The sequence below is a fragment of the Schistocerca serialis genome, chromosome 7, assembly GCF_023864345.2.
Source record: "Schistocerca serialis cubense isolate TAMUIC-IGC-003099 chromosome 7, iqSchSeri2.2, whole genome shotgun sequence".
NCBI lineage: Eukaryota > Metazoa > Arthropoda > Insecta > Orthoptera > Acrididae > Schistocerca > Schistocerca serialis.
In genome coordinates, this window is record NC_064644.1 from 389,678,814 (window position 1) to 389,702,442 (window position 23,629).

Consider the following 23,629-nt stretch of genomic DNA (forward strand, 5'->3'; position numbering starts at 1 on the left):
ACATCATGCCTATGTGTTTGGACATTGAGCAAAAGCAAAGACATAAGCTTGACGCTTGTAGTGATGTGGGAGCAGAAGTTTGAAACATGGTGCTGGCCACTTGCGACACATTATGTTGCTCAGTCCTGCAGCTGGACAGAGATGCTAGGAGCTGCCCAATTTGTCTTCCACACATACACCACTCCAGCCCACTCTGGAAGGTTCCAGATGCTGCCATTACATCTGTATCTGCAGAACACAGTGCCAGCTCTGGCAGTCAGTGATTTCAACTCCTGATAACGATGGTGGGGACAGCTATCGAAAACTCGAATGTTTTATTTGAAATGATGAGACTTGTAAAGAGAGAAGATTTTACAATGAAACAAACACATACACATCCCATCCCTAGCTGATGAGCTATTAACATAATTAAAAGGTGGTCAATGGTTTTCAAAGACAGACTTTGCTGCCATTTACTTTCAATTATTACAAGATGAAACATTCTAGAATTTTCTTGTAGCTAATATTACTTTTGTATAGAATCATTAAAAACATTAATTTGTTGTCTGTTATAAACTAACCACAAGAATGTTTTTCACTACCTGCGTATCTCCATCTATATCTATACTCTGCAAACCACCAAGAGATGCATGGCAGAGGGTATGTCCCATTGTACTAGTTATTAGAGTTTCTTTCAGTTCCATTCACGTATGGAGTGCAGGAAGAATGAGTGTTTAAATGCCTCATGCATGCACTAATTATTCTAATCTTATCCTCATGATTCCTATGTGAGTGATACATAGGGGACTGTAGTAAATATCTAGAGTCATCATTTAAAACCAGTTCTTCAAACTTTGTTTAATAGGCTTTCTCGAGATAGTTTACTTATTGTATTGTATTGTACGTTAACCGGGGGCCTAGAAATGATGGAGAGGCTCCGTCCCCACTGCAGCCGCAGTGGTCCACAACCCCACGACTGCTACCGCAGTCCACTTCACCCCTCCGTCGTCCCATACCGAACCACTCTTCCAGGGTTATTGTGCGGTTTGACGCTGGTTGACACCCCACCCCCCTGGTGGAGGAAAGCAGTGGCATTTTTAAGGCCCGATGTAGTTCAAACAATTGGCCCTTGTAAGTTTATTCCAAAGGCTCAACCATTTCAACTGGAAAAACTTACACGAAACTTATTTCAATATGGGATATTCAGGATACTTCTTGGCTGTCTCACAAAATCCCTCCCTCCCTGAAACTGACACATTTAGCCAGAAACAGTCAATTTAACACCACAGAGGTTGTGGTTGGAAAGGTGCTGATTAAGGTATTCTGTTGTTTTGCAAGCAGTTGACTGACTGTGCATCCAGGGACTTGAGTTGCATCTCAATCTCCAGCAGTTGTGGAGCATCTAAGCTGGACTACAACTATTGACCAGCATGGTCCAACATGTAATGGAGAACAGGGTGGTAGCTAAGATGATCAACATCGCACCTACTGCTTTCTCCATTTGGTTTTTGAATCATTTGGTACAGCCATGCAGTAAGTAACCTGCAGTCTTGTTCAAATCTCTGGAGAAAAATGCTAAGTTGTCTTCAATAACAATAGGGTCAATCCCAATGTTATCAAAAGCTCTTTCTCTAAGAATCATGCTACTGATTAGGTAAAAGAAAGAATAAACGAGAAAGATACATGACAAAATAGGTCTCCCAATTATCTTACACTTTGGATCCATTTCACTGACTCACCAATTCACCGTCACGGGAACATTTTCAGAATCTAAGTCAGAGAAGGTCATTTGTTATGGACACCAGTTACAATAAGCATTAAGGACACTTCAGAATAGGGAATTCCTTGCTATGGGCACGACTACTAGCAAGAAACTTTAAGGTCTACATCAGTTATATCCTGTATTTGCCTGTTCTATAGAGCACATAGTAAATGACACATTCTGACATAGTGTTTTGGTACATGGTTTGATGTTTTTGTCCTTTACAAAAACAAAAAAACTTAATCCACAGAGGTTCAGATGGTAATCCTTGTTTATAAGTTTCTATGGAGTAATTGGTAAGAACTTCATTTTGATAGTAAATGAATTGACACTCAGTGTGAAAAGTGAAAAATTACAATGAAGTTACATAAATCTGCTTAAGAGTGATTCCTTATATATTTCTTAATTTTATTAATATCTGTTGCAAGAGGTATCATTCATTCACTCACACATCATGTTCTGTAAATCCCATCAAGAAGGTGAGCCTTCAGATATGTGAAATGAGTCAGGTTATGCACTGACAGGCAGCAGTAACACTGAAGACTAATTCTGTAGTATACGAGTAACAGATTATGATTGGTGTTTAAGTGCTCGGATAACTATAGAAATAACTTAGAAAATATTTTATGTCTGTGAAACCACAAAATACTTCTAAAAATTTACTTAATCCCACTCAACCAGTTGTATCATGCTAAGGATATATTATGTCTAAAATCACTGTTATTATCAGAGACCAGATTATATGCATAATAAAAACCTTACAATATGCATGAAAAGTGCTTAAAAATGCGTGAAAAGTGTCGAAATATGCCAGATCAAATAATATAAAAAAACGTGGTGGTTACTCTGTGGATTATATCTCAAAGTCAAATCTGTGCATATCAAATTACAAGGAAGAGTGCTGGCCATGTGAAGAATTGGTACATTTAGAAAGCTGGTATCATTTTCTGAATACTTTCTGGTAGAGGTTAGGAAAGCGGCCTTTTATGGGACTATTTTCTAAAAATTTGCAAAATGGGGATGCATACGGTGTTTCAAGAACTGTTCCTCCTTTGCTATTGTCATCAGTAATAAGTGGATGCGATGCGAGTGAGTCACAGTGAAACAATCGATACGTACAGGGCCAACTTCGAGATATATCGCAAGCAGAGGGACATGCTCAAAAACTCCATAATCTTTTATTTAAAAAACAACATACAATCATGAATTTTTTGCACAACATTAACTTTTAATTAATACTGTTGGACGAAAGTATTATTTACAATTAATTTTATATTTTTCAGCTATTGTAAACATAAATGACCAAGTACTGTTCCAAATGTTCAGTAGTAAGATTGTGTCTTCGATTACTCAAAACATTTTTAAAAGCAGAAAAGACCGTTCTACATCAGCTGAGGTAACTGGGCAGTATTTGAATTTGAGTGTTATGTTGTAGGGTGTATACGTAGACAAGGGAAAAAAAATCCTGGATTTTTCCCGAATCTCCCAGTTAAAAATACACTTTATCCCTGGTGAAAATACACTTTTTCCGTGATAAGTGACACTATACTTTCCCTCGGAACTGTAAACCTTATGAATCATTTGGCTGGTTATGGTTTTATACAGCGGCTTAGGATTCCCTGGCACTTTAGAAAATGAAACTCAGGGGGAAGAAACACATTTTGGAAAGTTCTTTGATGTGCAGCAACACGTACGCTGCATATTTTCATATTACGAAAGTATTAATTCGCATTCCACCAAACACTGCATGTTACTCACCGAAGCATTGAAATTGAGATTGCGATGGGCTTTTGTAAGCCAGTCATAGCTCATGTCACGTGATCTCGCCAGCCGATGACTGTGGATATTCAGAGCATAGGACACATGATGTAGTCAGCCAATAGCAACATCATCGTTAAGTAGTGCGAACACACAAATAGGAAAAGTTAATATCCGTAATGCTGCTACAAGAAAAGAAAAGCTTTCATATATAGTACTGGTCTCTGAGATTAGTAAGCTGCAAGAGACGCTAAGCTTTCACACATGATGTTGATCTTTTTTGCACGTTTTACACTTTAAGATACATCACACAAATGTGCCAGTAAAATGTTTAGTACCGTCATAAACCTCTGATCTTCTGGGCTCAAAATTCTTCCACATGGATGGTCATCAAAGAGTTGATTTTTAAATGAGAGTCAAACGCTTTGTGATTTAAGAGATTCGTCATACATTCTCGCACATAGTTCATCTTGGGTGAAAGGAAATTTACTTTGAAAATAACGCTTTTCAAACCACAATTCGTAATATTTTCCCGCGATCTGTTCAAAATAGATTTGTTACAGCAGTTGCTAGAGAGCGGCAGATAAGAGGCGTCACCAAGCTTACGCAGCTGCGATGATGCAGGAAGCCCATATGTTCGTACGTGTAAAACATTAAAATACCTTACATTATGTCATAAAATCAAAAAGACATCAAGAGTGTCAAAATTTCGTGAATAATACTGCAATCAATAATTCGCCTTAAAGTGCACATTCATGTAACGAAGTAGGCCTCGACCTGATATTAAGCTCATTCAGTGTGGTTTTAGGGATGTTAATTTTCTTGGAGTACCAGTACTGTATAATCACATGTTGAGTTGTTTATTATGGCATAATGCCATAAGTGCTAGAAGATGAAAACGTGCATTTGAAATGCAGCAAACAGTTGAAACTATCCAGTAGTGTGGTAAACACTTCATTTCAAATAAATTGGCTGCCTCAGCGGAAAAGATAGATAAAAGTCGAATTTCTTTAGCAAAGCGACAAAAGTAACTTCATTATTCTGCAAGGCAATTAATGCTTGACTGTCAGAAAGGTGGAAATGAAATAAAAACTGAAACTAATAACATATTTTAGCCTTCTGTAATTACGTGAATGTATTTTAATTCAATTGACAGCTCCCAGCCACAGAAATCACTTTGTTTTCTTTGATCTGAGAGCAGTAAACGAAGCGGAAACAGCAAAATCACTAAATGTAAACTCGGATCACGTGGAGACTAGCTGCCCCCCCCCCCTCCCCCACTATAACTCAGATTCCTCTACGTATAAGCCCCAGATCTACGATATTTCGAACCGGGGCAATAGTAGATGGTGGTGTCCCCCCCCCCCCCCCTCCCTCCAGCCCTCTCCATCGAGTGTTTGAGAAAAATATATTCATTTCGTAGCGCACTTCTTTTAGAAGAGTCTGATGCATAAAACATATAACTTAGAGGAAATGTAAGACGTGTTATTTGGTCTCAAGTGTGCCAAAGTGCAGTGTTACGCCTCTTCACACAGCATTCTTCTACCGCACGTATTTCGCATTGTGGAATTCAAATGTGTATATTTTGTAATGGATGCCACCTTTGATGGATCCAGCAGGACAGCGGAAATCAAAATGTCCTGTGGTGCCTCTCCTGCTCCCAGTCAGCCGGTTTGACATCCTGCCCCTCTAAAAAAAACCTCGCAATTAATACTGGATGGAATAGTTTGTAACTGGAAGAACAAGAACTCTTCAGAAAATTAAAGACAAGAGACAAGACAGTACACATTTCTTCAATCCTTAGGTCCTAGCGTTTTTTTCTCTCTAATCTTGCTACAGCTTTACATGAAGTGCTTTCCTTTCTGTGAAAGAATGTGTTACTTCATTAAAATTCGTCAAATGTTTTGCTACATGAAAAATCGAAATGTCATTGTCTAGTACTGAAAAAGGTGTTAATACAAATAGTACCCAAGACTGCTGTGGTTTCTCGATCTGATTATGTCTATTTTGTCACTGTCTGCTAGATAAAACAGGCCTTTCTAATATTGCAGGGATTGTAACACACACCACACAAGCGAGACGGTTTTGGTAATAAAGTTCATTTTTATAATACGACAGAATATAACTCGCTAAGTACCAATATCAAATCGCTAACTGGCCTACTACAAGCAGAGAGCTTTATGTTAGGTAATAGTTCCACATTTCATTGAAACGCTCCAGTTTCTCAAGTATGAGATCGAAAAGCAGTAGTATGAAATTTTTTGATAAATTTGGAATCGTCATATTCTTCCATAATTTGTGTGATGTCTCCATCTCTTCTCCTTCCTCGTTCTAACAAACAATCTTCTCATCAATAATTCTGTAACTATTCCTATCAACCCTGCCAGAATAACCCGTTTCGTTATCCAGCGATTATTCTTCGGTTAGACGTTGTTACATATTCATACAACGCGTTTTCCGCGCTACTCCAATATAACTGTACTGTACAGTGTACAACTTGCCCTTTCTGGTTTAGCAATCTGACCAAAAATTTTCTGTCAAAATTTTATTTTCTTGGATACACCGAGAAGATAATACGTAATCTTTCTTACCTGTTGTTCTTGTTAGTCGCTTGTTTCCGCTCTGGTAGTCTGAATCTATGGACTTCGCTTGTAATTAAAACAATGTTGACCTTTACATACCCAATCAATCACATAAACAAACAGCAGTTGTCATTCACCCGTTCAGCTTTATTCCGCTCAACTCGTATAGACCCGTCCCCTTTTGTCTGCAGGAAAGTTTATTTCTAGATGCGACAAGGATTCCCCTGGCAGACACATCACATACACTATGCACACATTTAAAAATCAACTTATGATTCATTCAGAATTCAACTTAAAACGTGTTCAAACATTTTAAGGAACGAACAGGGATGCGTTTCAAAATCATTTGAATAGTCGATAGACCAACATGCGCTAGATGATAGGAGCTTTGTGACACAAGGTTTTCTTCCTCAGGAATATGAATTTGCCCCCTCCGAAATTTCCGCCCGGTTCAGATACCAAGTTTCGCTGCTTACACATCCAACAGCAACATTTCTGTAGCCAGAAGCGAGAGAAGGTACTACTCATACGCGACTCAACTGCGCATGCGCAAGAGCCCACTCGTAACTGCTTAAATGAATCTAATGTTAACAGTTGTGATGTCAAGCACTTCGGAGGTAGTTTGTTGTTACGAAACATTACATACTACATAGACTTCCTAAAGCCTTTCACACATTTTGCTGTTCACAGATGCTCGTAAGAGCTGTTTTTTTATATATATATAAAGATGATGTGACTTATCAAACGAAAGCACTGGCACATCGATAGACACAAACAAACACAAACATACACACAAAATTCTAGCTTTCGCAACCAACGGTTGCTTTGTCAGGAAAGAGGGAAGGAGAGGGAAAGACGAAAGGATGTGGGTTTTAAAGGAGAGGGTAAGGAGTCATTCCAATCCCGGGAGCGGAAAGACTTACCTTAGGGGGAAAAAAGGACGGGTATACACTCGCACACACACACACATATCCATCTACACATATACAGACACAAGCAGACATATTAAAAGGCAAAGAGTTTGGGCAGAGATGTCAGTCGAGACGGAAGTGCAGAGGCAAAGAGGTTGTTGAATGACAGGGGAGATACGAGTGGCGGCAACTTGAAAGTAGCGGAGATTGAGGCCTGGTGGATAACGGGAAGAGAGGATATATTGAAGAGCAAGTTCCCATCTCTGGAGTTCGGATAGGTTGGTGTTAGTGGGAAGTACCCAGATAACCCGGACGGTGTAACACTGTGCCAAGATGTGCTGGCCGTGCACCAAGGCATGTTTAGCCACAGGGTGATCCTCATTACCAACAAACACTGTCTGCCTGTGTCCATTCATGCGAATGAACAGTTTGTTGCTGGTCATTCCCAAATAGAATGCATCACAGTGTAGGCAGGTCAGTTGGTAAATCACGTGGATGCTTTCACACGTGGCTCTGCCTTTGATCGTGTACACCTTCCGGGTTACAGGACTGGAGTAGGTGGTGGTGGGAGGGTGCATGGGACAGGTTTTACACCGGGGGCAGTTACAAGGGTAGGAGCCAGAGGGTAGGGAAGAAGGTTTGGGGATTTCATAGGGATGAACTAAGAGGTTATGAAGGTTAGGTGGATGGCGGAAAGACACTCTTGGTGGAGTGGGGAGGATTTCATGAAGGATGGATCTCATTTCAGGGCAGGATTTGAGGAAGTCGTATCCCTGCTGGAGAGCCACATTCAGAGTCTGATCCAGTCCCAGAAAGTATCCTGTCACAAGTGGGGCAATTTTGTGGTTCTTCTGTGGGAGTTTCTGGGTTTGAGAGGATGAGGAAGTGGCTCTGGTTATTTGCTTCTGTACCAGGTCGGGAGGGTAGTTGCGGGATGCGAAAGCTGTTGTCAGGTTGTTGGTGTAATGGTTCAGGGATTCCGGACTGGAGCAGTTTCGTTTGCCACGAAGACCTAGGCTGTAGGGAAGGGACTGTTTGATGTGGAATGGGTGGCAGCTGTCATAATGGAGGTACTGTTGCTTGTTGGTGGGTTTGATGTGGACGGACATGTGAAGCTGGCCATTGGACAGGTGGGGGTCAACGTCAAGGACAGTGGCATGGGATTTGGAGTAGGACCAGGTGAATCTGATGGAACCAAAGGAGTTGAGGTTGGAGAGGAAATTCTGGAGTTCTTCACTGTGAGTCCAGATCATGAAGATGTCATCAATAAATCTGTACTAAACTTTGGGTTGGCAGGCCTGGGTAACCAAGAAGGCTTCCTCTAAGCGACCCATGAATAGGCTGGCGTATGAGGGGGCCATCCTGGTACCCATGGCTGTTCCCTTTAATTGTTGGTATGTCTGGCCTTCAAAAGTGAAGAAGTTGTGGGTCAGGATGAAGCTGACTAAGGTAATGAGGAAAGAGGTTTTAGGTAGGGTGGCAGGTGATCGGCGTGAAAGGAAGTGCTCCATCGCAGTGAGGCCCTGGACGTGCGGGATATTTGTGTATAAGGAAGTGGCATCAATGGTTACAAGGATGGTTTCCGGGGGTAACAGATTGGGTAAGGATTCCAGGTGTTCGAGAAAGTGGTTGGTGTCTTTGATGAAGGATGGGAGACTGCATGTAATGGGTTGAAGGTGTTGATCTACGTAGGCAGAGATACGTTCTGTGGGGGCTTGGTAACCAGCTACAATGGGGTGGCCAGGATGATTGGGTTTGTGAATCTTAGGAAGAAGGTAGAAGGTAGGGGTGCGGGGTGTCGGTGGGGTCAGGAGGTTGATGGAGTCAGGTGAAAGGTTTTGTAGGGGGCCTAAGGTTCTGAGGACTCCTTGAAGCTCCGCCTGGACATCAGGAATGGGATTACCTTGGCAAACTTTGTATGTGGTGTTGTCTGAAAGCTGACACAGTCCCTCAGCCACATACTCCTGACGATCAAGTACCACGGTCGTGGAACCCTTGTCCGCCGTAAGAATGATGATGGATCGGTCAGCCTTCAGATCACCACTGCTGAAGCCCAGGCTATCTGTGATCTGAAGGCCTGTCCAATGGCCAGCTTCACATGTCCGTCCACATCAAACTCACCAACAAGCAACAGTACCTCCATTATGACAGCTACCACCCATTCCACATCAAACAGTCCCTTCCCTACAGCCTAGGTCTTCGTGGCAAACGAATCTGCTCCAGTCCGGAATCCCTGAACCATTACACCAACAACCTGACAACAGCTTTTGCATCCCACAACTACCCTCCCGACCTGGTACAGAAGCAAATAACCAGAGCCACTTCCTCATCCTCTCAAACCCAGAAACTCCCACAGAAGAACCACAAAAGTGCCCCACTTGTGACAGGATACTTTCCGGGACTGGATCAGACTCTGAATGTGGCTCTCCAGCAGGGATACGACTTCCTCAAACCCTGCCCTGAAATGAGATCCATCCTTCATGAAATCCTCCCCACTCCACCAAGAGTGTCTTTCCGCCGTCCACCTAACCTTCGTAACCTCTTAGTTCATCCCTATGAAATCTCCAAAACTTCATCCCTACCCTCTGGCTCCTACGCTTGTAACCGCCCCCGGTGTAAAACCTGTCCCATGCACCCTCCCACCACCACCTACTCCAGTCCTGTAACCCGGAAGGTGTACACGGTCAAAGGCAGAGCCACGTGTGAAAGCACCCACGTGATTTACCAACTGACCTGCCTACACTGTGACGCATTCTATGTGGGAATGACCAGCAGCAAACTGTCCATTCGCATGAATGGACAAAGGCAGACAGTGTTTGTTGGTAATGAGGATCACCCTGTGGCTAAACATGCCTTGGTGCACGGCACAGTGTTACACCGTCCAGGTTATCTGGATACTTCCCACTAACACCAACCTATCCGAACTCCGGAGATGGGAACTTGCTCTTCAATATATCCTCTCTTCCCGTTATCCACCAGGCCTCAATCTCCGCTAATTTCAAGTTGCCGCCACTCATACCTCACCTGTCATTCAACAACCTCTTTGCCTCTGCACTTCCATCTCGACTGACATCTCTGCCCAAACTCTTTGCCTTTTAATATGTCTGCTTGTGTCTGTATATGTGTGGATGGATATGTGTGTGTGTGCGAGTGTATACCCATCCTTTTTTCCCCATAAGGTAAGTCTTTCTGCTCCCGGGATTGGAATGACTCCTTACCCTCTGGCTTAAAACCCAAATCCTTTCATCTTTCCCTCTCCTTCCCTCTTTCCTGACGAGGCAACCGTTGGTTGCAAAAGCTAGAATTTTGTGTGTATGTTTGTGTTTGTTTGTGTGTCCATCGACGTGCCAGCGCTTTTGTTTGGTAAGTCCCATCATCTTTGTTTTTAGATTTTTTTTTTCCCCACGTGGAATGTTTCCTTCATTTCCTTTGCAAGTTAAGTTTTATTCTCTGGTTCATGTTTTGTTGCTGCAGTATTATTCTGCAGTAGCAGGATAGCAGTAATATCCTTGTTAGAGTATCGGTTCTTACCAGTCAAAATTACAATAAATTAACTGAAAACTAAAACAATGAAAAATTCCTGGGTTTTTCCCAGTTTTCTCCGGGATGAAAAAATTCCCGGGTTTTTCCCGGTTTTCTCCAGGATGAAAAAATTCCCAGGTCTTTCCCGGATCTCCTGGTTGTCCCGGGTCGTATACACCCTATGTTGGCACTTATTGTTTCTGGTAATAGTTTACCTGTCCCATTAATAAAACTATCAATTCGGAACAAGGTGTCCGAGCGTGGGTTATTGTTTGAAATGTTTTCAAACTTTTCTGCAAGTTTTCTTGGGAATACCTTCAGCAATGAAGAGTTCACTAGAATAATTTTATCCATTAACTGAATAGATTTATTCAATGCCAAACCTTCAGTTTCAAGCTTTTTAATACTTGCAGGTATATGGTAAAATGAGTGCTAATCACAGCAATGTCATTTTTAATACTGAAATCATTAAAAGCTTCCTTGCACTTGCAAACTGCCAAAGCCTCTGCACTATCGAAGTCGTTTACTACCCTTCTAATGGCCTCAAAATATTCATTGTAATACAACACAGCTTCAACCCATGTACCCCAATGAGTTACCACTGATTCGGGAGGTAAAGGCACGTTTGGTAGTTTTTCTCTGTAGGCACTGATGTGCGGGGAGCCTTTAGAAACACTTTCTTTGTGGATGAAATTAGTTTATTTACATTAACACATATAGAATGTACTTCTTCAGCAAGGCAATGTATTCCATGAGCAAAGCACGTCACATGAATCAAAACGGGATAAAATACTTGCGAGGGTTTTCCTGCTTTGATCATATAGGGAGTAGCATCTGAAATAAACACAAACATTCTTTCATCTGCAGAAGAGTCTGGAAATATTTTTCTAATACCCTCATTCACAAATCTGGTGATCGTAGAATGATTTACTTTTTCAAGTTATTTGCAGGCCGCTAAATAGGAAGAAGAAAGCTCTTCTTTTAAAGCACCAACAATTAAATTTTCAATGTAACGGCCACAAGTATCTGTAGTTTCATCAACTGAAATCCAGATAATGCTGTCCTTGAGTTCATTGCATATTTCTTCCAGAATGATCACGTAAATTGTCAGTATGTAATTTTTACGCAATGTCCATTTGCCTGGTATATTTTGATTTAAGCAATATTTGCACAGGATGCTTTTGAGGATAGGGTTTGTAAGTTTGTGAAGCAGAATATTGCTTGCAATGAAAGCTTCACATAGATCCCTGTCAAACCATTTTTTTTTTTTTTTTTTGTTACTTTTGGACAAATGCCTGCTACTGCAACTTGCTATTGTCAGAAGTTGTTGACATGCTGGTCTGGTCTATTTGAAACTTTTTGTTGCATGAAACGTTTTTCTCACAAACTCGACAACATAAAACAATTCCGTCATATGTAAATGTTCCAGGATGTTCAACTATGCATGAAACGACATTTCTTTTTTCTGGTGGCATGGCACACAACATATTACACACTACACGTTGTAAACACATTCAACTATGTACAAGTAAACATAAAGCTAAACAGAAACAATGGACGTGTGACTAAAAGCTTGAGTAATTTAATTGTTGCTGGCGTGTACTGTATGACAGCAAAGGGCATTAACAGTGGGTGTGGGTGCATGAGCATTGACTCTGCCTGCCTGTTCCTGTTGCTCTTCTGTAATGATTTTGGTAGGCAGTGGCCTCTTGGTTCATGATTGCATGCAGTCCTAGGTCATGGTCAATCTGAGAGACATCAAAACTAGATCGAGCTAGACACTACCCATCTAAATTTTTAAAATATTGTAAACATAGAGCGAAAATATGCATTGTCACTAGTTTTTAGTTAAAATCTGCAATAACCAGTGAAAAAGAGCCAAATATGCAAATGCATATGCAACATGCAAATGTATATAATCGGGTCTCTAGTTATTATGCTTACTTTACAACATTTTAGCAAATTACTGGAGATAGGACAAATGACTTTATAAAATGATGGCTCCAAGCTTAAAAATAGCAGTTACTTTATAAAAACATCAGTTACCTGGAAAAGTAGGATCATTGACTGTCCAAAAGTTTTGAAGTTATAGACATCATCAATCCCACTCTTCTCCTTCACATTCATAAAGAATGACATACCAAAAATGGCAAAGATGAACATCACTAGGAAGAGTAGCAGACAGATGTTAAACAGTGCTGGCAATGACATCGCCAATGCAAACAAAAGAGTTCTGATGCCTTTAGCACCTTTAACTAGACGGAGCACTCTGCCCACTTTTGCTACTCGAACGACCCTCAGAAGAGTTGGTGACACAAAGTACTTCTCAATAATATCACTGAGCACCAGACCTAAGGGGAAAAAAATCAATAATTAACTGACACTGTGACACCATGAGCAACAGTTTCAATGAAAATATTCTTACTACACTTTTCAAATTAATACAGAAGTTTGCTATCATAAATAAATTAGCCTTTGGTTACAAAATTGGTTTTTGATTTTATTTAATGGATAATTGGTTTTCCAACTACCAGTTTCTTCTTCAGATGTATTTGTGAACAGTTCTCATTTCCTGAAATGGAATACATAAGTGTTTGTTTTAAGTTGAGAAAACTGAATATCTCCAAAATGATTGTATAAAAAAGTTCTACGTGAAAAATTAATATTAGTAACGGGAATATCTGTCTGTGCTACAAATGATCATCTCATGTATGGGTGGGATCAACTTTGTATTTTCAAATGGGTACCCTCCATTTTTACTGCCTATTCAGATTCTACACCAAAAAAATACATATGATTTATTCAAAGCATTATTTCCCATCTGTGGTAAATGGCACTGTAATTGACAACTAGAAAGTGTGTCTGTTTTTACAATTAAGAACCAACACATTTGATACTTCATTTCGTTTATGATGTAAATGTAAACCTTCATGTTATAACAGTTGATATTGATGTTCAAACATTACTTGAGTATTGAAAATGTGATTATACAGTACAAATAACATGGCTAGTCATTGTCATTTCTGTCAAATAAGCTATCTGTATGGTGACACAGTTTTCTGTTCCCTAGGAGGTTGATTAAGATGAATCCGCAGACCATCAGAATACTAGATTTTGGAGCCTGTCTTCAAACCTCACTATCATGGTCACTGATTTTGGTGAGTTTCCATCTTACCACTGTAACTCTTGCACTGGCCACTACACAGCTACTGACAGAATACCAACCACAACCAATGTAACAAGATAAAATGTTCATGAAGTGACAGTGACTGTGATACGCTAAAATGTCCTTGAAGCGATAGTGAAAGGTGTACCTTCCATGGATACAAAACATCCACATACTCACTGAAATCAAGTACCCCAATGGTGAGAGGCAAGCGGACTCACCAAAATCAAACACCCCAATGGTGACTGGCAAGGGGATACACCAATATCGAGCATCCCAACGGGAACAGAAAACTATTACATTCATGTCATCATTTCTGGATCATGCTGAATGTAGTTTCTAAGCAAACTTTGAAACGGCTAATTATACTGTACTGTACAATCAAATTTGCAGCTCTAAGATTAGTTTGAAACATAAATATCAATCGCTACAGCACCAATGTTTACAGTTACATAATAAATGTAATGTAGAATCAAATGTGTCGGTTCTTAATTGCAAAAACAGAGGCACTTGATATTTGTCAATTACAGCACTAGCCACCATAAATGGAAAACAATGGTTTGAGTAAACTGTATGTACTTTTTGGTGTACAATATGAATAAGCATAAATATGGGGGATTCTCATTTGAAAATGTGAAGTCGACCACACCCACAAAGAGGGGTCATTGGGAAATAGCCAGTTGTAGCATAGACAGATGTCCTGTTTACTGATATTCACTTTTCATCTAGAACAATTTTTTTGATATACTGTTTCATTTTTAAATATATTTAATTGTCTCAAGTTAAAACAAACACCTTGTCTACATATTTGGAACTGCTCACATGTGAATCTGAAGATGAGACTGGTAGTCCTGAAATCGATAATGCCATAAAGAAATTAAAAACAATCTGTGCAGCCAAAGGCTAATTTAGTTGTAACTGCAAATCATCACATGGTTGCATTCCCACCATCCACTACAATGGAAAGTCAAAAAATAATGCAAAAGTGTTTAGCTCAAATTAACTTTAAATTGCAGATGTATAAAAGGCAATAAAAGAACTAACAATTAAAAAATGATATTCATAATAAGAAACTTGCAATGTTCATTTGTTCATACATTGATTGTATCTTTTTAGAGCCAAATAATCATTTAATATGTCAGCCATAATCAGTAAATGTCTCCTCCCTAACATCAGTTAATTATGTTCTAGATATTAGAAATATAAGGAGCATTCCCAAAGTAATTTACAATAGGGCATGAATGTAGAGTTAGTGTGCTAAGAACACAGTGTTATATAAAGGAAAATATATTGTGTGTCAGTAATCTGGCATATCTGGGGGCAGGTACTATGACCAGTCTTTGAGAGCTACAGCAGTGCACTGGTAACTGAGCTGAAAAGACTAAATGCCATGCATAGAATTCAGTGTAAAACATTCATGGTAAACTGAGGGAAAATTCTGATGATCATTATAATGGTCTGATCATACTGACATTGAAGTATTGGAAGCTCTCTGGCAGGTAAGTGCTGAGATTTAAATTTTAGGAACAGCACTTAGAACTCAAGAACGTATCCAGGTGTGTCCTGGATTTAATCAACAGTATGTACAACTAGGATATGGATGTCAACATCTGTGTCATACTATGGTAAATGCCACAACAGTTTTATGACTCTACTGAACAATATGGTTTCAACAATTGTCACTAGTTCAGTAAAAATATACGTATTAATAGCTCTGTTTCACTTTTGATATCTGAATATCCCTTCCATAAATCAGACTAAGTACACAATTTATGTGGTCAGACTGCATGCAGAACTTCACTACATTTTCCTGGTGGCTGCTGCCATGCCCTGACTGGGAATGAAATCAGGAAATGCTACACCAACTGAACTATATAAGTACACCTGATGGGTGAACTCCAAACTTCAACCTGCTAGTACTTTGTTAAACTCTTCAGAGATTATCCAGCTTTGTAGAAGTAGAAATAAGATATAGGCAGAAACTAGTTTGAAACTGAGTTGGTTCATGAGATGACTTGGATGGTTACATTGCCCGTATCAGATTCCTGGTCTGACACAGAGTCTTAGTATATACACAAGTTACATTACACTACACTGTACAATGAATATCTCATTTTGGGATCAACCTCTAACTTTTGTTAAGGTTTCTCTGTTACATCCTTTCTTACGGGGGGCTATTCTGGCAACACATACATAAGAACCACAATGGAGCTTAGAAAAAGAAAGAACAGTGGTGCTGACAGACTGAAGCATTGGATCAAGTTGTAAAATGTGATTGGGTGATTTAGTTGGTAGGACACTGCATATAAAACACAAAGATCTGGATTTGCATCTTAATCTAATACACAGTTTTCCTCTGTCTGCAAAGTTTTATCAGGAGACACTCCACAGTGTGAAAAAAGTTTCATTTCATTTGTATTGCTGGTTTTAAAGGAATTTTGCTATGTAATTAATAAAAACATAGAAGTACTGTGTTATCAGAATGTGTAAACAGCTTGCTGTCTAAACATGCATTGTTCTCATTACAGTGTTTGGTAAACTTGCCTCACAACCTTTTCACCATAAGATTAAATCGTATTTTTTGTGAAAACTTGAGAAGTTTTTCATATTTGCATAATTAATACTTTTTAAGCAGATTTAACAATGGCAGACAATACAGTTCTGTCCCATAAATTAAAGGAATAGGCACATGTTAAACACAAACTCTATAGTGCAGTGGAACAAAACAATATTTACTGATGTTGAAGGGGAAGGGGAAACATAGATTACTGGAAGCAACAAAGGTGTTTTGCTAAAAAATTACTGTGAAACATATTTAAAAGTTTCTGAATAAAATCAGAAAACACCATCGAAAATTATCTGTATTTTAGAATGGTCAGTTTCAAATGACAAATGACCCAAAATTAATTACTTCTCATGACAAATTTTCTTGACGGTGAGATCATATGTAAAATGTCTAGTCAGGAATCCCTTACTGTGCAGCGTGAATAATACAGTCTGTCCCATGCTTAATACCATATTGTAAATACCAACAGCTGCACTGTGGTTTTAGCATGTTTTCACAAGAGATATAAAATTGTGCCAGCTTCGTAACATCATATTACACAGCCCAGTTACTTTAATGTGAGCACTTGTCAAAAGCCTGATTAACCAGCTTTTGAAGCACTGGCAAACAGGAAGAGTGTCAGCTGGGTTCTGGAAGGTATTGACAAGAACCTAGTCCATCTACCAAGATCAGCACTAGTACTGTTCACCCAGTCAGCACTATACAAGGGCGTAGGCATTTTTCTGCCTGTGTGTGTGTGTGTGTGTGTGTGTGTGTGTGTGTGTGTTTTGCTCATAGCTTGATAAGGATTATTATGATAGTTAGAAAGTTTCCTTTCTGTTTGTGTGTCCCTATCAATGACTCACCACTTCCGCTTTTCAGTGAATGGCCTCCTTTAGTCCAAAAATTTTTATAGTAATTTCAGCTAGAGATGTAGCTATCATTAACAATGATGAAAACAGAATGTTGTTGTTGTTGTGGTCTTCAGTCCTGAGACTGGTTTGATGCAGCTTTCCATGCTACTCTATCCTGTGCAAGCTTCTTCATCTCCCAGTACCTACTGCAACCTACATCCTTCTGAATCTGCTTAGTGTATTCATCTCTTGGTCTCCCTCTATGATTTTTACCCTCCATGCTGTCCTCCAATGCTAAATTTGTGATCCCTTGATGCCTCAAAACATGTCCTACCAACCGATCCCTTCTTCTAGTCAAGATGTGCCGCAAACTTCTCTTCTCCCCAATCCTATTCAATACCTCCTCATTAGTTACGTGATCTACCCACCTTATCTTCAGCATTCTTCTGTAGCACCACATTTCGAAAGCTTCTATTCACTTCTTGTCCATACTAGTTATCATTTCCTAATCTAATTCCCTCAGCATCACCCGATTTAATTTGACTACATTCCATTATCCTCGTTTTGCTTTTGTTGATGTTCATCTTATATCCTCCTTTCAAGACACTGTCCATTCCATTAAACTGCTCTTCCAATTCCTTTGCTGTCTCTAACAGAATGTCATCGGCGAACCTCAAAGTTTTTATCTCTTCTCCATAGATTTTAATACCTACTCTGAATTTTTCTCTTGTTTCCTTTACTGCTTGCTCAATATACAGATTGAATAACATCGGGGAGAGGCTACAACCCTGTCTCACTCCTTTCCCAACCACTGCTTCCCTTTCATGCCCCTCGACTCTTATAACTGCCATCTGGTTTCTGTACAAATTGTAAATAGCCTTTCGCTCCCTGTATTTTACCCCTGCCACCTTTAGAATGTGAAAGAGAGTATTCCAGTCAACATTGTCAAAAGCTTTCTCTAAGTCTACAAATGCTAGGAACGTAGGTTTGCCTTTTCTTACTCTTTCTTCTAAGATAAGTCGTAAGGTTAGTATTGCCTCACGTGTTCCAACATTTCTACAGAATCCAAACTGATCTTCCCCGAGGTACGCTTCTACCAGTTTTTCCATTCATCTGTAAAGAATTCGCGTTAGTATTTTGCAGCTGTGACTTATTAAACTGATAGTTCAGTAATTTTCACATCTGTCAACACCTGCTTTCTTTGGGATTGGAATTATTATATTCTTCTTGAAGTCTGAGGGTATTTCACCTGTCTCATACATCTTGCTCACCAGATGGTAGAGTTTTGTCAGGACTGGCTCTCCCACGGCCGTCAGTAGTTCCAATGGAATATTGTCTACTCCGGGGGCCTTGTTTCGACTCAGGTCTTTCAGTGCTCTGTCAAACTCTTCACGCAGTATCCTATCTCCCATTTCATCTTCATCTACATCCTCTTCCATTTCCATAATATTGTTCTCAAGTACATCGCCCTTGTATATACCCTCCATATACTCCTTCCACCTTTCTGCTTTCCCTTCTTTGCTTAGAACTGGGTTGCCATCTGAGCTCTTGATATTCATACAAGTGGTTCTCTTCTCTCCAAAGGTCTCTTTAATTTTCCTGTAGGCAGTATCTATTTTACCCCTAGTGAGACAAGCCTCTACATCCTTACATTTGTCCTCTGGCCATCCCTGCTTAGCCATTTTGCACTTCCTGTCAATCTCATTTTTGAGACGTTTGTATTCCTTTTTGCCTGCTTCATTTACTGCATTTTTATATTTTCTCCTTTCATCAATTAAATTCAATATTTCTTCTGTTACCCAAGGATTTCTACCAGCCCTCGTCTTTTTACCTACTTGATCGTCTGCTGCTTTCACTACTTCATCCCTCAGAGCTACCCATTCTTCTTCTACTGTATTTCTTTCCCCCATTCCTGTCAATTGTTCCCTTATGCTCTCCCTGAAACTCTCTACAACCTCTCATTCTTTCAGTTTATCCAGGTCCCATCTCCTTAAATTACCACCTTTTTGCAGTTTCTTCAGTTTCAATCTGCAGTTCATAACCAAGAGATTGTGGTCATAATCCATATCTGCCCCTGGAAATGTCTTACAATTTAAAACCTGGTTCCTAACTCTCTGTCTTACCATTATATAATCTATCTGATACCTCCCAGTATCTCCAGGATTCTTCCAGGTATACAACCTTCTTTTATGATTCTTGAACCAAGTGTTAGCTATAATTAAGTTATGCTCTGTGCAAAATTCTACAAGGCGGCTTCCTCTTTCATTTCTTCCCCCCAATCCATATTCACCTACTATGTTTCCTTGTCTCCCTTTTCCTACTGACGAATTCCAGTCACCCACGACTATTAAATTTTCGTCTCCCTTCACTACCTGAATAATGTTTTTTATCTCGTCATACATTTCATCAATTTCTTCATCATCTGCAGAGCTAGTTGGCATATAAACTTGTACTACTGTAGTAGGCATGGGCTTCGTGTCTACCTTGGCCACAATAATGCGTTCACTATGCTGTCTGTAGTAGCTAACCCGCACTCCTATTTTTTTATTCATTATTAAACCTACTCCTGCATTACCTCTATTTGATTTTGTATTTACAACCCTGTAATCACCTGACCAAAAGTCTTGTTCCTCCTGCCACCGAACTTCACTAATTCCCACTATATCTAACTTTAACCTATCCATTTCCCTTTTTAAATTTTCTAACCTACCTGCCCGATTAAGGGATCTGACATTCCACGCTCTGATCCGTAGAACGCCAGTTTTCTTTCTCCTGATAACGACGTCCTCTTGAGTAGTCCCCTCCCGGAGATCCGAATGGGGGACTATTTTACCTCCGGAATATTTTACCCAAGAGGGCGCCATCATCATTTAATCATACAGTAAAGCTGCATGTCCTCGGGAAAAATTACGGCTGTAGTTTCCCCTTACTTTCAGCCGTTCACAGTACCAGCACAGCAAGGCCGTTTTGGTTAATGTTACAAGGCCAGATCAGTCAATCATCCAGACTGTTGCCCCTGCAACTACTGAAAAGGCTGCTGCCCCTCTTCAGGAACCACATGTTTGTCTGGCCTCTCAACAGATACCCCTCTGTTGTGGTTGCACCTATGGTAGCCATCTGTATCGCTGAGGCACGCAAGCCTCCCCACCAACGGCAAGGTCCATGGTTCATGGGGGGGAAAACAGAATATAAGCTGATAAATATCTGTATAGAGAGGGAGAGGAGATGATGAAAACTAAATAGTACAGTAGACACTAGAAAACATCCTTTTATATCCAAAAAACTGGCATATTCAATTTTCCCATGGTGTTCAGAATAAATCTGTAGGCTTGACCAACTAATTGCAAGAGATGTACCTCAGTAACGAGTAAAGTGTTTCAACAATGAGATATCAAGAGGAAACTCAATATAATAGAGGTGGACCAACAGCACATACTTTCTTCCAGAATGAATTGGCAAACATACTAGTTCAATAAACAGTGATTCAGCTAAGCTGTTCACCTCAAATATTTCCAAAACCAATTAAGATAATTCTGTTTTCCCCCAGCTGAACTGCAAGAAAGTTTTCACTAAACAATTTGTATCCTCTTTTCATAGCTGTATTAATTACAGACATATAAGTATCAACTTAGTTTTTCCAAATGGGATTATAGTAATTTCTGCTCCTACTATCATATTCTGAAAGATATGGATTCAATGGCATTTCACTTTTCAAAATCTGACTACTAATTCTGTAGAAGTTACAATATACGAGGGCAGTTCAATAAGTAATGCAACACATTTTTTTTTCTCGGCCAATTTTGGTTGAAAAAACCGGAAATTTCTTGTGGAATATTTTCAAACATTCCCGCTTCGTCTCGTATAGTTTCATTGACTTCCGACAGGTGGCAGCGCTGTACGGAGCTGTTAAAATGGTGTCTGTAACGGATGTGCGTTGCAAACAACGGGCAGTGATCGAGTTTCTTTTGGCGGAAAACCAGGGCATCTCAGATATTCATAGGCGCTTGCAGAATGTCTACGGTGATCTGGCAGTGGACAAAAGCACGGTGAGTCGTTGGGCAAAGCGTGTGTCATCATCGCCACAAGGTCAAGCAAGACTGTCTGATCTCCCGCGTGCGGGCCGGCCGTGCACAGCTGTGACTCCTGCAATGGCGGAGCGTGCGAACACACTCGTTCGAGATGATCGACGGATCACCATCAAACAACTCAGTGCTCAACTTGACATCTCTGTTGGTAGAGCTGTCACAATTGTTCACCAGTTGGGATATTCAAAGGTTTGTTCCCGCTGGGTCCCTCGTTGTCTAACCGAACACCATAAAGAGCAAAGGAGAACCATCTGTGCGGAATTGCTTGCTCGTCATGTGGCTGAGGGTGACAATTTCTTGTCAAAGATTGTTACAGGCGATGAAACATGGGTTCATCACTTCGAACCTGAAACAAAACGGCAATCAATGGAGTGGCGCCACACCCACTCCCCTACCAAGAAAATGTTTAAAGCCATACCCTCAGCCGGTAAAGTCATGGTTACAGTCTTCTGGGACGCTGAAGGGGTTATTCTGTTCGATGTCCTTTCCCATGGTCAAACGATCAACTCTGAAGTGTATTGTGCTACTCTTCAGAAATTGAAGAAATGACTTCAGATTGTTCGTAGGCACAAAAATCTGAACGAACTTCTCCTTCTTCATGACAACGCAAGACCTCACACAAGTCTTCGCACCCAAGAGGAGCTCACAAAACTTCAGTGGACTGTTCTTCCTCATGCAGCCTACAGCCCCGATCTCACACCGTCGGATTTCCGTATGTTTAGCCCAATGAAGGACGCAATCCGTGGGAGGCACTACGCGGATGATGAAGAAGTTATTGATGCAGTACGACGTTGGCTCCGACATCGACCAGTGGAATGATACCGTGCAGGCATACAGGCCCTCATTTCAAGGTGGCGTAAGGCCGTAGCATTGAATGGAGATTACGTTGAAAAATAGTGTTGTGTAGCTGAAAGATTGGGGAATAACCTGGTGTATTTCAATGCTGAATAAAACAACCCCTGTTTCAGAAAAAAAATGTGTTGCCTTACTTATTGAACTGCCCTCATATATATCTCATAATTCATGTGTTTTGAAAATGAAACTAATTGCTGTCTTTTGCAGAAATTCATGGTTTCATACCCAAACAAGGAAATACATCACACAAGATAAGAAGGAAACAGAGAATTGCAATGCTGCAATACTTGTATAAAAGGGGTACAAAGGTCATGTAGCTTTCATCCTGTCTGTGTCATTCACACGTGTTGAGCACTCATTAGTTTGAAAAAAATAAATGTCTTTCACAAACCAAGAGAAACTAGATAAACAGTTTGCCGGAAAAGTAATGTCACTAAACCTATAAAAATTAATTTATTGATCAGAATGGTACTATGCATCAAAATTCTACAAAATAGTACCGTCCTGCATCACCAAATGTTCCCTGTGAGATTTCCAAGTATTGCAGGCACCATGGATGGCCTGGGATGGGAATGTACTTGAAGGACAGCTGTAACAGCAGGTTTCACATTGTTGATGGTCTTGAAACAGTATTCGTTCTTCTTTCAACCTTCTGAGCACTTCCAAATTTAAGCCAGCATAGATGGTCTCTCCAATAGATACAAACTTATTGGTGTGCAACGTCACCTAATTACTTACTTAACTTTAATTTATGTGATCAGACCCAGAGGTCCACCTTATCTACAAGGCTTCTCTTCAACCGTGTTCTACTTGCTGCTCTCTGCCGCCAAACATCTATGTCATTCTGCAGCAAGTCCTCACGGATTCCATCCCTCCATCTACGAACGAATTAGTGGTCTTCTTCCAAAGGAAGAAAAATACGTGGCTTTCAAAGGACACTGATGTTTACCAATCTATTGACATGACCTGGCCACACAAGCTCATTAGTTCTCAGCAGGCCTTTCCTTAAAACTTTCTGCTTGAAAACAAGAACATTATTTATTTATTCAAGTATTTTTTCCAGACACTCCAAGTTTCATGACGCTATCTGTTGGATGGGTATTTTGTATATCTTAAGTTTGTAATTCCTTGAGAGCATGCACAGTTTAAAAAAACTGACTAAGACTGAAGTACAATCAGTTTGTGTTTTGGATTTGTGCTTTAACTGCTGCCTCACATGATGCATCCTCTGTAAAGACAACCCCAAAATATTTAAAATTATAAACCTTTTTGTAGGATACAGTTCTATCAGTTGCTGAAGTGCCTCTCTTGAATAGGTAAGAGTCCTGTTCATCCCCACATCCATTAACAAGGAGATCAATCTCACTTCCTGCTGCCTCCGTACATCAGTTCTTCCACAGCTCTGGACCACAAGGCCACATCATCGGTCAAAGTGAGATGCGTGATTTTACTACCTTGATCCCTTCAAAATTCTCTGGAAAGCTTCCCTCATCAGCTTTTCATGTGCCAGGTTGAACAGTATTAGTGACACACCATCTCCATGTCTAAGCCCCATGATTATGCTGAAGATCTCTGCGAAATTGGCTCCTGAGTGTCACTTTGCTTTTTAA

At 40.2% G+C, this 23,629-nt stretch overlaps 1 protein-coding gene across 1 annotated transcript in view; it reads right to left on the bottom strand.

Moving 5' to 3' along the window:
• LOC126412041 (sodium channel protein para) overlaps positions 1-23,629 on the bottom strand; it is a 903,820-nt gene that overhangs the window by 50,502 nt on the left and 829,689 nt on the right. The window contains exon 34 of the mRNA XM_050081417.1: positions 12,561-12,865. Within this exon, the coding sequence (XP_049937374.1) occupies positions 12,561-12,865 (305 nt within the window). The remainder of the gene's footprint in view (positions 1-12,560; positions 12,866-23,629) is intronic.